At 57.2% G+C, this 13,031-nt stretch overlaps 1 protein-coding gene and 1 gene segment (V, D, J or C); both read left to right on the plus strand.

Moving 5' to 3' along the window:
• Positions 1-2,437: 2,437 nt before the first annotated feature.
• LOC142362974 (Ig lambda chain V-1 region-like) lies at positions 2,438-2,984 on the plus strand. The segment is given in 2 exon segments: positions 2,438-2,504; positions 2,644-2,984. Coding segments are annotated over 2 exon segments (387 nt in total).
• Positions 2,985-4,553: 1,569 nt separating this feature from the next.
• On the plus strand, positions 4,554-12,819 carry LOC142363004 (immunoglobulin lambda-1 light chain-like). Its single transcript, XM_075434723.1, has 4 exons — positions 4,554-4,625; positions 4,760-5,054; positions 10,704-10,738; positions 12,336-12,819. Exons 1-4 carry the CDS (start codon positions 4,580-4,582, stop codon positions 12,656-12,658), a joined length of 699 nt encoding a protein of 232 aa, XP_075290838.1. The 5' UTR covers positions 4,554-4,579; the 3' UTR covers positions 12,659-12,819.
• Positions 12,820-13,031: the final 212 nt, after the last annotated feature.

The raw sequence follows: 13,031 nt of genomic DNA on the forward strand, positions 1-13,031 counted from the left end.
AGACGCCGAGCTCACTTTGCAGCTGCAGGAGCTGGGGGGCTTGTGTTTCCTCACGGCTGGGTAGCCTGAAAGCTCCTGGTCTCCGTGTGGTTCCAGTGCCCTTTAAAATCCCAGTTCTCTGCTCTGCGCATCTGCTGTGGCACTTAACAGAGGCCCAGTTGTGGCACCCTCGCTTGAAGCAGGACCTGGTTCTCCCAGCTCCTCAGTCACTGCTGCTGAGGAGGGCGGGGCTTAAGAGAGAGTTGGGTCCATGGCGCAGCCCCATCAGCATGAGGACGCAGAGCTGGTGGGATCGCGCCATGGCCTTGTCCTTCTCGTCCTTCTGGGATTAGCAGCAGCAGCAATGTTGGCTGGTACCAGCAGAAGGTCCCTGGCAGTGCCCCTGTCACTGTGATCTACAATGACAACAAGAGACCCTCGGACATCCCTTCGCGATTCTCCATACCTTTCTTTGGCTCCACGGACATGTTAACCGTCACTGGGGTCTAAGCCGAGCACGAGGTTGTCTATTACTGTGGTGGCTCTGATGGCAGCAGTTCTGATCTGGGTGGTGGAGGCACCGGGTAATGGGGAAGTGAGACACAGCCTACAGCATCGAAGAGGAAGGTTTTCAGCCCGTTTCCCTCCTGGCCAAGCAGAGTTGTGGCTGTGGAGATGAGGCAGGTTCATGTTCCCTGTCCAAGGTGGTCACTTTGAAGAGCCCTACCTCCATTCCCTGAGGCACAGAAGGTGACTGCGGCTGGGGGTTCCTTTTCCCTATTGCTATAATACTCTTATTGCCTCGTCCCCAGCCTTGCTGCCTTTTGCTCCTGGCAACCCCATCCTCCTTTTGCTGCTGGAGCTGCCTCTGCTGGCTTGCTCTGGGCCAGAGTGGGCTCTGCTCCCCAGAAGTTTCTGTAGCCATGACCAGGTACCTTGCCCTCAGAGGGTGGTGTTCTGTTTCCCTGCTGCTGCCAGCTCTCCTTACAGGGCCATGGGTCTCTGGTCTTCAGTGCTGTGTGTGGGGCTGTTGGCCAGCTGGGGCATGAGGGCGTTTCGGCACAGGGGCCATGTCCCACTTGTGTGGTATTGACTGACCCCAATTTTCTGCTCTCTCTGTTCTCCCTCTGCAGGTTCCCTGGTCCAGGCAGCACTGACTCAGCCACCCTCGGTGTCAGTGAACCTGGGAGAAACCGCCCAGATCACCTGCTCTGGGTTTAGCAGCGACAGCTATGCTGGCTGGTACCAGCAGAAGGTCCCTGGCAGCGCCCCTGTCACTGTGATCTACAATGACGACCAGAGACCCTCAGGCATCCCCTCACGATTCTCCGGATCCATGTCTGACTCCACAGCCATGTTAACCATCACTGGGCTCCAAGCCGACGAATGAGGCTCTCTGTTACTGTGGTGGTGCCGACAGCAGCTATAATGGTGACATGGAGCAATGGGGCAGTGACACAAAAAGCTCCCACCATCACCAGAGCTGGTTGGGAGTATCTGTTGTCCCCATTTTGATGGTGGGCCAGGTCCCCATCATGGCCCTGACCTTGTTGCCCTCTGCTGCAGGTGGTTGTGGCTGGCGTCCCTGCTCAGCCATTGCTTAGAGCCCCAGGTCTGTGCCCATCCCCTGTCATTGCGGAGGGGATGACCCCAAGCAGCCCTGCACCTGCCCCTGTGCCTTTCTGCACCCACCACGGCCCCTCTTGTCACTGGCACCTGCTCCCCACCACCCTCTCCCCTTCCCTTGGAGCTGGAGCTGCTGTGACGCGCTGTGGTTGCTGACGGGCTTTTCCTTGGCCTGGAAGTGTCCAGCTGGCACGGCTCTGTGTGAGCACCGGCATGGAAATGTCTGACTGCTCTAGCATTGGCCTGACTTCTCCAGCTGGCATTGGCTCTCTCAGACATGAGGAAAGCTTCTAGCAACTTCTCAAAGAAGCCACTCCTATAGCCCCCCCCACTTCCAAAACCTTTTCATGCAAATCCACAACACATGCCCAGGGACACTGCCCACTGCAGCTGCCCCACAGGCACCCGACATTCCCTGGGGACTGTCGGTGAGAGGTCGGAGCCCATCCGGATGGTGTTGGGCTGTGGGACAGAGCCTGAAGGCGTGGTGCTGGGCACTGGGTGCTCTGCTCACCCAAGGCCAAGACCAGGCAGGAGAAGGGCCAGGCAGGGGGCAAGGCTGCAGCAGGACCCGAGGGAAGGAGGGGGGGAAAGGGAGGATCAGTCTTGACGTCTGACGCTGGGGAGCAGAAAGGCATTGGTGCTGCCCCACGCCACGTGCCCAGAGCTCTCTGCAGCTGCTGCTGCCCTAGCCTCTCTGTGCTCTAGGTGGTCCAGGCAGGATACAGTCCTGAGCGTGGAGTCAGATTTGCATGGAGGGGCCGTGCCCTGGACAGGCAGGGGCTTAAAAGGGAGTCGGGGTCCGCAAAACATCTCCATCAGCGTGGGGACGCAGAGCTGGTGGGATCGCGCCATGGCCTGGGCCCCTCTCCTCCTCACGGTGCTCGCCCACAGCTCAGGTGCCCTTGCCAGAATCGCTGTGCCCAGCCACGGCCCTTGGACTCAGGGGCTCCTTCCCGCTGCCCAAGGATGGTGGTGCCTGTGGGGCACTGGTTAACCTCCATCTTCTCCCCTCTCTGCTCTCCTCTCCCTATCCAGGCTCCCTGGTCCACGCAGCAGCAACTCAACCACCCTCGGTGACAGCAAATGTGGGAGAAACCATTGAGATCAACTGCCACTGTGGTGGCAGCTACTATGGCTGGTACCAGCAGAAGACACCTGGCAGTGCCCCTGTCACTGTCATCTACGATAACAGCAACAGACCCTCAGGCATCCCTTCGCGCTTCTCTGGATTCTTGACAGGTGCCACAGGCACGTTAACCATCAGTGGGGTCCAAGCTGAGGATGAGGCCGCTACGCGGCAGCAATTATGTCCCCATGGTGACAGGGAGCAATGGGGAAGTGATACAAGAAGCTCCCGCCATCACAGGGCCTGGTAGGAGTCTCTGCTGTCCCCGTTTGATGGTGGGTCGCGTACCTGCCATGGCCCTGCCCTCACTGCCCTGTGCTGCAGGCGGCTGTGCCTGGTGTCCCAGGTGGGCCGTTCCTTAGAGCCTCAGGTCTGTGCCCATCCCCTGTCCTTGGGGAGGGGATATGCACACTTGGGAACGTGATGTTCTCCACGGCCACGTTACCCATCCTGGGGTTCAAGGCAAGACGAGGAGGCTGTCTCTCACTGTGCCAGCTGGGACACCAGTGCTGAGGAGAGTCGCTGCACCTCCCAGCACAGGGGCAGTGAGACACAAACCCGCTGTTGCCCCACAGCCCCTCAGGTGCCGCCTGCTGCTGTTGTGGGGGAAGTCCCAGAATCGCTGGGGCTGGAGGTGCCTCTGGAGACTACCCCTGTCCCACCTCCTGCTCGAAGCTGGGTCGGCTACTGCCGGTTGCCCACAGCCTGTCCCAGGGGGGTTTTGAATATGTCCAAGGATGGCAACTTCACAGCTCTCTGGGCAGCCCGTTCCAGTGTCTGAGCATCCCTGCAGCAGAAAAAAGGGTTTGCTATGTCTAGGCAGATTTTCCTGTGTCTCACACTGTGCGCATTGCCTCTCGTGCCGTCACAGGACACCTCTGAGAGGAGCCCAGCTCCATCTTCTCTCCTGCCCCAGGAGACATAATGTTCATAGGATGCCCCTGAGGCTTCCCCCTTCGGGCTCAGCCACCCCGGCTCTTTCCGCCTCTCTCCGTACAAGAGGTGCTCTGAGCCCTTCATCATCCTCGGGGCCCTTGGCCGGCCTCGCTCACACCTGTTGCCGTCGCTGGCTGGGGAGCCTAGAGCTGACGCAGCACTGGGCTGTGCCTGAGGGTGCTGAGCTGAGGGAAGGATCCTCTCCCCAGCTGCTGGCGAGGCTCCTGCGAACGCAGCCCACGGGCGCTTTGCTGGCTCGTGTGCAACTTGGTGTCCTCCCAGCCCCCTCGGGGCCTTGTCTGCCCCAGGGCTGCCAGCCGCTCGGCCCCAGCGTGCCCGGGCAGGGGTTGCGCGCCCAGGGGCAGGGCGCTGCATGGCTGTTGCAAGGGAAGGGGCAGGGGCAGCGCTGCGGGGCTGCAGGTGCGTCAGGAAAGGGCAGGAAGGGCTGAGCCCTGTGTGGGGTCTGGGACACCCGCAGGAGGGGCAGATGCCGAAAGTGGGGACGGGGGGTGCTGGGGGTTGGCGTCGTCCCAGCCCTGCCACTGGGAGCTGTGGGCGCTGCCTGCCCCCTGCACCCTGCCCCAGCGCCCGACTCCCCGCACCCGTTGGCCCTACAGCCCTCGTCCACAGCTGGGCATGGGGATCCGTGCTGGCGGGTTTCGGATTCTGAGCTGGGACGTGTCTCCGTGCTGTGCCTGGGGACAAGCTCCACTGCATCTGGGGTGGTGGGGCTGGGCGGGATTGGGGAGGGAGGGAGTTGGGGAGAGGCGTGGGGAGGATGCGGCCCTGAGCGTGGAGTCAGATTTGCATGGAGGGGCCGTGCCCTGGACAGGCGGGGGCTTAAAAGGGAGTCGGGGTCCGCAAAACATCTCCATCGGCGTGGGGACGCAGAGCTGGTGGGATCGCACCATGGCCTGGGCCCCTCTCCTCCTCGCGGTGCTCACCCACAGCTCAGGTGCCCTGGCCAGACTCGCTGCGCCCAGCCGTGACTCGTGGGCACAGGGGCTCTGTCCCGCTGCCCGGGCACGGCTGTGCCTGCGGAACACTGACTGACCTCCATCTTCTGCCCTCTCTCCTCTCCCTCTGCAGGTTCCCTGGTCCAGGCAGCGCTGACTCAGCCACCCTCGGTGTCAGTGAACCTGGGAGAAACCGCCCAGATCACCTGCTCCGGGCTATACAGCAGCAGCTATGCTGGCTGGTACCAGCAGAAGGTCCCTGGCAGTGCCCCTGTCACTGTGATCTACAACAGCAACCAGAGACCCTCGGGCATCCCCTCACGATTCTCCGGATCCAAGTCTGGCACCACGGGCACGTTAACCATCACTGGGGTCCAAGCCGAGGACGAGGCTTTCTATTACTGTGGTGGCTACGACGGCAGCACTTATGTCTCCACAGTGACACAGAGCAATGGGGAAGTGATACAAGAACCTCCCACCATCGCAGGGGCTGGTTAGGAGTCTCTGCTGTCCCCATTTGATGGTGGGTCACGTACCCGCCATGGCCCTGCCCTCGCTGCCCTGTGCTACAGGTGGCTGTGCCTGGTGTCCCAACTCAGGCATTCCTTGGAGCCCTGGGTCTGTGCCCCATGCCGTGTCATTCAGGGAGGGGATGACCACCAGAAGCCCTGTCCCTGCCCCACACAGTGGGGCCGATGTCCTATGTGCTCCCTGGCTGGCACCCAGGGCCCTGCTGGGTGCCTCCCTGCCCTCCTCCCAGCCCAGCTGCGCCAGGAACCCCCAGGCACTGGGCACCTGCTCCCCGCAGCCAGTGCTGATTTTTCATCCATGAAGGACGCGTTTTCTTGGGATCGGTGCTTGTACAAGCCATGCCAGGGACATTTCAGGACATTTTATACTGCAAGGCTTCTCGGCATGTCCCAGCCTTTCCCTTCGTTTCCACCATTGTGTGATTGGGCAAGCCACATGGCAGCAGCAGAAAGTTCCTAGCATGGCCTCCGCTGCTCAGCCCCAGCAGCTGGGACACAGCAGTTGCACGCAGCGTCCCAAGTGCCCGGCAGGGACCAGCACCCCTTCACCTGCCCCTGCTCCCGCTGAGGCCACGTGTCAGGGAAGTGCTGAGGGACCAACACCCCTGGTACGTCCAGCACAGCATCAGTCCTCCTCCACACCTCCCTCCAAGGAGAGCAGCTGGACAGTCGAGCTGCATCTCGTTCCCCTTTCTTGTCCTCCCCTAAAATGGAACCAAAACGCCATAGAAATCTGAGAAATTGTCAGAAATCAGTCGTCCCCAATAGATGGCATCAGCTTCAGGTAAATGCTTTGCATAGGAAAATTTCAGGGATTTTTTTGGCTGGTTTCAGCCTTTGCGTCAATAAATAAGCCTACCCTGAGGCAAACCAAAACTCTGGAATACAAAAAGTGTCTCGAACCACAAAATCTTTGCAGCATCATTTATTTTCTAGTGACTCAGGGCGTCCAGTGACTGCCTCTTTCTATAACCACTTCCACAAACCACAGCATTTGAATAATTTTGACTTCAGTTTAAGTTGGTGCTATTGAAATTCAGCTCTCCAGGAGCTTGTTTGCTCGCAGCCAAGCACCGTGTGCCCTGTGAGATTGACACCATGCTGGGAAAGCACTTTACAAGGCAGCATCCAAGCCTTCCCCGGGGAATTTGAAGTTCATCAGTCTTTGCTGAAAGCCATCCTGGCTCAGCCCTGCCTTGGCTATTGCAACTGTATGTAGGCATCCGCATCTCTTGCGTGCTTTTCTCTGCTAGTCCCAGCTCTTCCTCTTTACAAACAGCCTCTGATGCCTCCTCTCCAACCCCTTTTCTGTGCCCTGGCCCTTGTCAGATGCTGCCGGGACCCTCACCCAAGGGCTGCTGCTCCAAGGGGTTGTGAAGGCAGGGCCCTGCCAGGAGCAGCAGCATGGGAAATGCAGAATGGACCGGGGGCGGCTCTGCGGGAAGCTGAGTTCCTGGGTGGGCAGGGGATACTGCTGGCAGGGTGCTTGGAGCAAGCCTGCAGGTCTCTGCGGTCTGTGTGTCTCCTGTGCGAGGAAAACATGCCTGCCATGCCTTTCTGTGCATGCTGCTCCTCCCTGCTGCTCCGGAGCTGGCTTGGCTGGTGGAGCAGCACCATCCTCCGCCCCCAGTGCCTTGGGAAGCAGTCGCCACCTCGGCAGAACCGGGTGAGATGGGTAGAAGTGCTCCTCTTGGCGTTGAAGGCTGCTGCAGCACCGTCCAGCTCGTCTCCTGAAGGCAGGAGGATGCCCAGGGCAGGACCAGCAGCGCATGGGCTGCTTGCCCTCCGCCTGTGCTCACCCTGGCAGTAACACGTGTCTCCCCTCGACACACACCTGCACTGGGACCTGCTGCCCTCACTCGCCCTTTACTCTGTGCTCCGCGCACCCCCCAGCCTTTGGCTTGCCCATAGCCTGGACCCTGCCCCCAGCTCGGGGCTGCCCGTGCTCGATGCATCTCTGGGGTCTCCGCACAGCCCGGCCCAGGGAGGAGTGCTGCCGAGGAGTGCTAGAGTGCTCAAATAGGGCAAAGCTGGACCTGCCAAGCTGATACCCCCTCCCCAGGGACAGGGCTGGACTCATCTTAAGGCCACCAAAGGCAGACTGGCCGAAACATGGTGGCACCTTCACTAAACCTTGCAATCTAGCAAGCATTTTCTGTGTGGGGTGTTTGGAGGGGTATTGACATGTGATTTCAGCCAAGACAGTGGCACAGCTGCTGGATATCCCTTGGGAGAGACGGGTCGGAGAATGATGTTCAAATACCATCCCTACTCCGAATGGTCGGGGAGGATGCACAAATACCATCCCTATTCCGAAGAGTCAGAGGAGGATGCACAAATACCATCCCTACTCCGAATGGTCCGGGAGGATGCACAAATACCATCCCTACTCTGTCAAACTCAGCAAGCAGCACCGCACAAGCTGCGCCTGTGGCTGGGGTGCTGGCTGCCTCCCTGCCATGCTCACGGGGCGCCGGGGCCTCTGGCTGGGCATAAGCGGCTGCTTGGGCTCCTTCTGCGCAGCAATGTGTCTCTGCATTTATTTCTTTGGCAGTGGGACCCAGCTGACCATCCTCAGTAAGTCGCTTTGATGCTCACTCAGGGTCTTCCCCATGCCAGGGGCTATACAGGCTTTTCCTGGGCTGGGTTTTTTTTTTCTTTGTTCAACTTCTCCATTTGGTTATAATAGCATATCCTCCATCTGTCTAACCACAGTGAAACGTATTCGTGTGCCTTTCCTTGACAGGAGGAAACAAGGTTTTATGGGCTAATTGGGCTTTACTGCTTGCAACTCATTTTCGGTCCTTTCAAATCTGTAGACCCTCTACTGATGCTCTGGGTCTCGTTCTACTTGTCCGAGTGCAGGAGTTACAGGATCAAAGTATACCTAGATATTTGCCAGACAGCCAGCCTATACTGAGTTTATGAAATAGAAATATCTTAACATTTCTTTCTCCAAAGCAGAAGCTCTCAGGTATGCTTTAAGGTACGATGAGGAAATAATACAGAAGGTGGAAGTGGAAGGCTTCAAGTCTGAGCAGATGGGCTGGGCTTGCTGGCTGAGGACAAGGTTGCCTTTTCCTGTCTCAGTGGCACTCGGCAGGGTGGCTGCCTCTTCAGCCTCCAAAAAGCCACGTAGCTGAGGCTTGGCTACACCTGCACACACGCATGGCCCAAGGCTGAGGCGTGGGATGCTGGGGACAGGGAATCCTGCAGACACGTGTGCTGGGTGTCCTCCGGACAGCTGGGGCCTCGTACCTCCAGAGCAGTGTTTTCAGATTGCTAGGCTGAACATTAAAAAATAAGCTGACTGCGGAGAGCTTGAGCTGTTAGCTCCTTTGGTGGTGGTCGGAGCTGCGCTGAAAGACTCCAGCCAGGACCAAAACCTCGCAGGTACAGCCTTGTCCACACTTTAAAGACCTTCCTCCTTCCACATCCACCTCCCTGTGCCACTCTCTCTCCCCTCGCAGGCCAGCCCAAGGCCTCTCCCACCGTCCACCTCTATCCGCCGTCCGACGAGATCTCCACGCAGAGCAAAGCCACTCTGATGTGTCTGCTGGAAGACTGCTACCCCGGCACCGTGCAGGTGACCTGGACGGCTGATGGCCAGACGCTCACCAGCAGCAGCGAGATCAGCCAGCCCCAGCGGCAGAGCAACAGCGAGTACATGGCCAGCAGCTACCTGACACTGAGTGCCGCCGACTGGAAGAGCCACGAGACCTGCGGCTGCAAGGTCACGCATGAGGCCGGCAGCATGGAGAAGAGCCTGAAGAGATCTGAGTGCTCCTAACCCCCAAGGGGAAGGGACAGCACTGGCTTTGGAACATCACACCCCCTGACACAGTGCTTCACCGTCTGCCCCATCCCTGTTCCCTGCTTCTGTGCAAGTCTCTGCCATCTCTGTGGGCCCTTCCTTATCCCTGTGCCTGAATCCCTCCCATCTACCCTGCCCTGTCTCCTCATTCTGGGCATCATCCAAATAAACCCTGAGCTAGCGCTGTCCCTGCTTCCACATCTCCCAGTCCTTCCTCCTTGATCAAACAGGATCATGATGCTGCAACAAAACGTGGTCCCAATCAGCAAGAGGTCAACTGCTCGCTCCCATGTCCTGAGCTCGCTGCGTTGCTGCATTTTCAGCTGCAATGGTCTGTGCCTGGTCCTCAGGTGTCCCCTTCTCCTGCCCCAAGTTCTGTTGCACCTGGGGAGCAGGGCAGGAGCCATCTCAGGTGCTGGGGCTGCACCAGCCCTGAGTTTGGTCCGTGGGCACTGGCTTGACCCCCCGCAGCAAAGGCAGGAGCTAAATTAATTTGGAGAAAGCAGTCGGGCAGGGCTTCTCTGCTACAGTGTCCAGTGCTGGCCAATGGCCCTAGCCCTCTCCTCTGCCTGCGGACCAGGCCTCCCAACCCAGGCAGGGCATTAAGTGCTGAAACCTGTGCTGAGCTCTGTTAGGGCAGAACTAAAGCCCCTGTGAATTCAGCCTTCGGTCACCACCCACTGATGCAGCGACAGGGGCCTTCAGCAAGGGTGTGACCCTCCGTCATGGCTGGCAGGCTTCGTTGGCTCAGGGGGGCTCTGAACTTCCCCACACCAGAGGCAACCCTGCACCAGTGCCTTTGCCGGCGCCAGGGTGCCGGGTGTGATGAAGGGAAGTGCTTATCTAGCCGCGGTGGGATGGCCCAGTGCCCCGTGCCCAGCCCCGAGTGCAGGGCTGAGCTCTGGCACAGCGGCAGGCGCAGTGCGACAGCAGCTGGGGCTGCACCGCTCCCCTGCCGCCGGCTGCCCCAGCACAGGGCACCCCGACACCGCTGCTGCAAGGAGGCTCGCCCGCCCGCCAGGCACCAAAAGTCCTGCCCAGGTAAGGCCGTGGGCTGTGCCAGGGTCTGCTTTTGCCCTGGAGAGCAGAGCCAGGCAGCAGCGTGGCACGGGTGCCAGGCGGTGGGATCCCCTATGAAACCGCAGCGCCTATGTCAGCTCCGGTGTTCCTGGGCAGTGGGAGGACAGATGGATGGTTTCTTCATGAAGTTTACCCGCACACACACTGTCCGATGGCAGGTGGTCCCCGCTGGCCCCAGCCACAGCCACGGTGTGGCCCAAGGAGTGGCAGGTCACAGCCCCAGGGCAGCCACAGCCACCCGCGTGGCAGCAGAACAGGTCAAGGCAAGGCGCTGCCTGTCGCTCCTTAGGAGCACCCAAAGCTTCCACCAGCCCTTCCTCACCTGGGACTAAGCCACCCCATTTTCCCATAGCCCCTCCAGCAAGGACATGCAGCTGTCCCCATATGTCTGTCCTGCTGCTCCTGCTCTGACACATCCACTGGGACACGTCCAGCACCATGCATGCAGCCCACTGTGTCCATCGGGGCACCTCCATCTCATCACCTTCCTCCTGCTGGGGTCCATCGGGGCATCTCCATCTCATCACCTTCCTCCTGCTGTGTTCATCCGAACACCTCCACCCCATCGCCATCCTCCTGCCACATCCATGGGCACCTGGACTGCTCCTGCCATGGGGCAGGAAGTTTTTGCATGGCCCTGTATCATGGTGTGGTATGTTCGGGCCTGGGACCACACTGACTATCGCAGGTGAGTTGCTGACTTCTTCTCGGTCTTTCCTTCCCCACTGCGAAATTGTGACATTTTGTCAAATTTTGGTGATTTGGGTTTTTTTTCTCGGACTTGGCTGTGGGCTGGGGTCTGCTGCCGGTTTGGGGACGGGCACTAAGTGCAGCACTGCGGGGTGTGTCTTGTCCCTGCGGACTCGGAGGGCTCTGGTGCACACCACAGAGGATTGGGGTGTATTGTCTCAACTGAAAGATCTTAAAATTTGGCCAGGAAAAGTGTTTGAGCTCTCAGGGAGCCTATTTCAGAAACTCAGGTTTCGGTCTCGAAGAAAGTCAATTTTTGTCTTTGTTAAAGAAATTAGCCTTTAGTCTAAGGTCTAAGTCCTCAACTCTTAGTCCTAAGTCCACTGCCCTCAGTGAGGAGCAGGGGCTTCTCTGCAAGGTCCCGCAGCTGAGGATGCGGGCGCTGCGAAAAGGCAGCCTGTCTTTGGCTGCCAGCTGGCTGAAGTCACATCCAATTTGGTCTTAAAATGGCATTTCCCGGGGATCTTAACCAAAAGTGTTTAGGGGGATCTTAAAGAGCACATTGTCCAGGAAAGCCATGTCCAAAATGGAGATGATTGTTTTCAAAATGCTACCGGGAACATGGTTTGTGTGTCGTTGTCTGTAATTTTCATAAGAGTTTGACCAAAAATCTCAATCTGAACCAAATTACTAGGGGTGTAAGATCAAGAAAATGCCAATATCTTCAGCAGAAAGTTTTTAATGGTGAAATCCTTGTGGTTTTCACATAGAGATAGACACTGAGACATAGATAGAGACAGAGACCGATATAGAGACATTGTACATTTGAAGAGGCAGCAGAACGGCCTCGGAAAGACTAAACACCTTTTCTTCATCTTCCTTCGGGTGATTCATGGTTGTAGTTTTTTGAGACAAGTCTGAAAGTGTCTGAAAGCAGAACTGGGCAGAAAACAGGACGGTTTGCTTTTGAAATTTTGATATTTAAAAAATTGCGTTGCAAAAGGAAAGAAATGAGTTTATGGCAACCAACCAGAGATTTTGTTTTATATTATATAAAATATATAAATAATATAATATAAACAATAATATATAATATATATAAAACATATATTATATGAAAAGAGATATAAATACACAAACATGTATATTATGTAAGTGGTATATAATTATACACATATTTGTATAACAATACATACTACACATATATGTATTATATTGTATATTTTTGTATGTGATATAAAATATAAATATATGATGTATATGAGCTGTTTATAGAGCAATCTGTGATACATAATGTGTATAGACACATATACACATATAGCATAAATATAACTTATGTACAATATAGACAGTATGTACACATATGTGTGTGTATTACAAACACACACTTTTTTATATATATATATATATTAAAAATATGAAAATGTGTACCAAATCTAAATGCATTAGAGTTATAAATTTTAAACTCTTCGCTGTGGAGGAAGTGAGGAGTTTGTGGCAGTGACAGCAGGGGCAGGCAGGGCAGGCAGGGAGGGGGGTATGGTGGGGCACAGGGTATCCCTGATCCCATGTCACTCTCTCTTCCCCCCTCACAGGCCGGCCCCAGTCCCCCCCTGAACTCCTCCTCTTCCCGCCGGCCACCGAGGAGATCTCCACGCAGAGCAAAGCCACGCTGGTGTGTCTGCTGGAAGACTTCTACCCCGGCACCGTGCAGGTGACCTGGACGGCTGATGGCCAGACGCTCACCAGCGGCATCCAGACCAGCAATGCCCAGCAGCAGAGCAACAGCAAGTACATGGCCAGCAGCTACCTGACACTGAGTGCCGCCGACTGGAATAGCCATGAGTCCTACACCTGCAAGGTCACGCACGAGGCTGGCAACGTGGAGAAGAGCCTGAAGAGATCCGAGTGCTCCTAACCTTGCCGAGAGCCCCCGCCCGCCATACCCAGTGGCCCCTTGCCAGCCCCATTCCTCTTCCCCCACGCAGATGTCCCTCCCTGCTGTCCCCTGCTCTTGTCCCCCCCTGCCCTGAGTGTCACTCAAATAAACACCGACACTGAACTAGCGCTGGCTCAGCATCCCTGTCTCTGTGTCCTTCCAACGTGCCCGGCATCGCCCCAGTGGCTCCAGCATGGAGGAGGGTGGGCTGGGAACACACAGGCATGTGTACACACCTGTGTTGCTGGGGGTGCCCAGGGCTCCTGAGCTCTTGCTTGCCCCTGAGGACCCTGCTGAACACCCCTGACATGCCAGGTCCAAGGGATGAGCAGCCTGGGGCATCAGCCTGGTC

Source organism: Opisthocomus hoazin, chromosome 13, assembly GCF_030867145.1.
Source record: "Opisthocomus hoazin isolate bOpiHoa1 chromosome 13, bOpiHoa1.hap1, whole genome shotgun sequence".
In the NCBI taxonomy this organism is placed as follows: Eukaryota; Metazoa; Chordata; class Aves; order Opisthocomiformes; family Opisthocomidae; genus Opisthocomus; species Opisthocomus hoazin.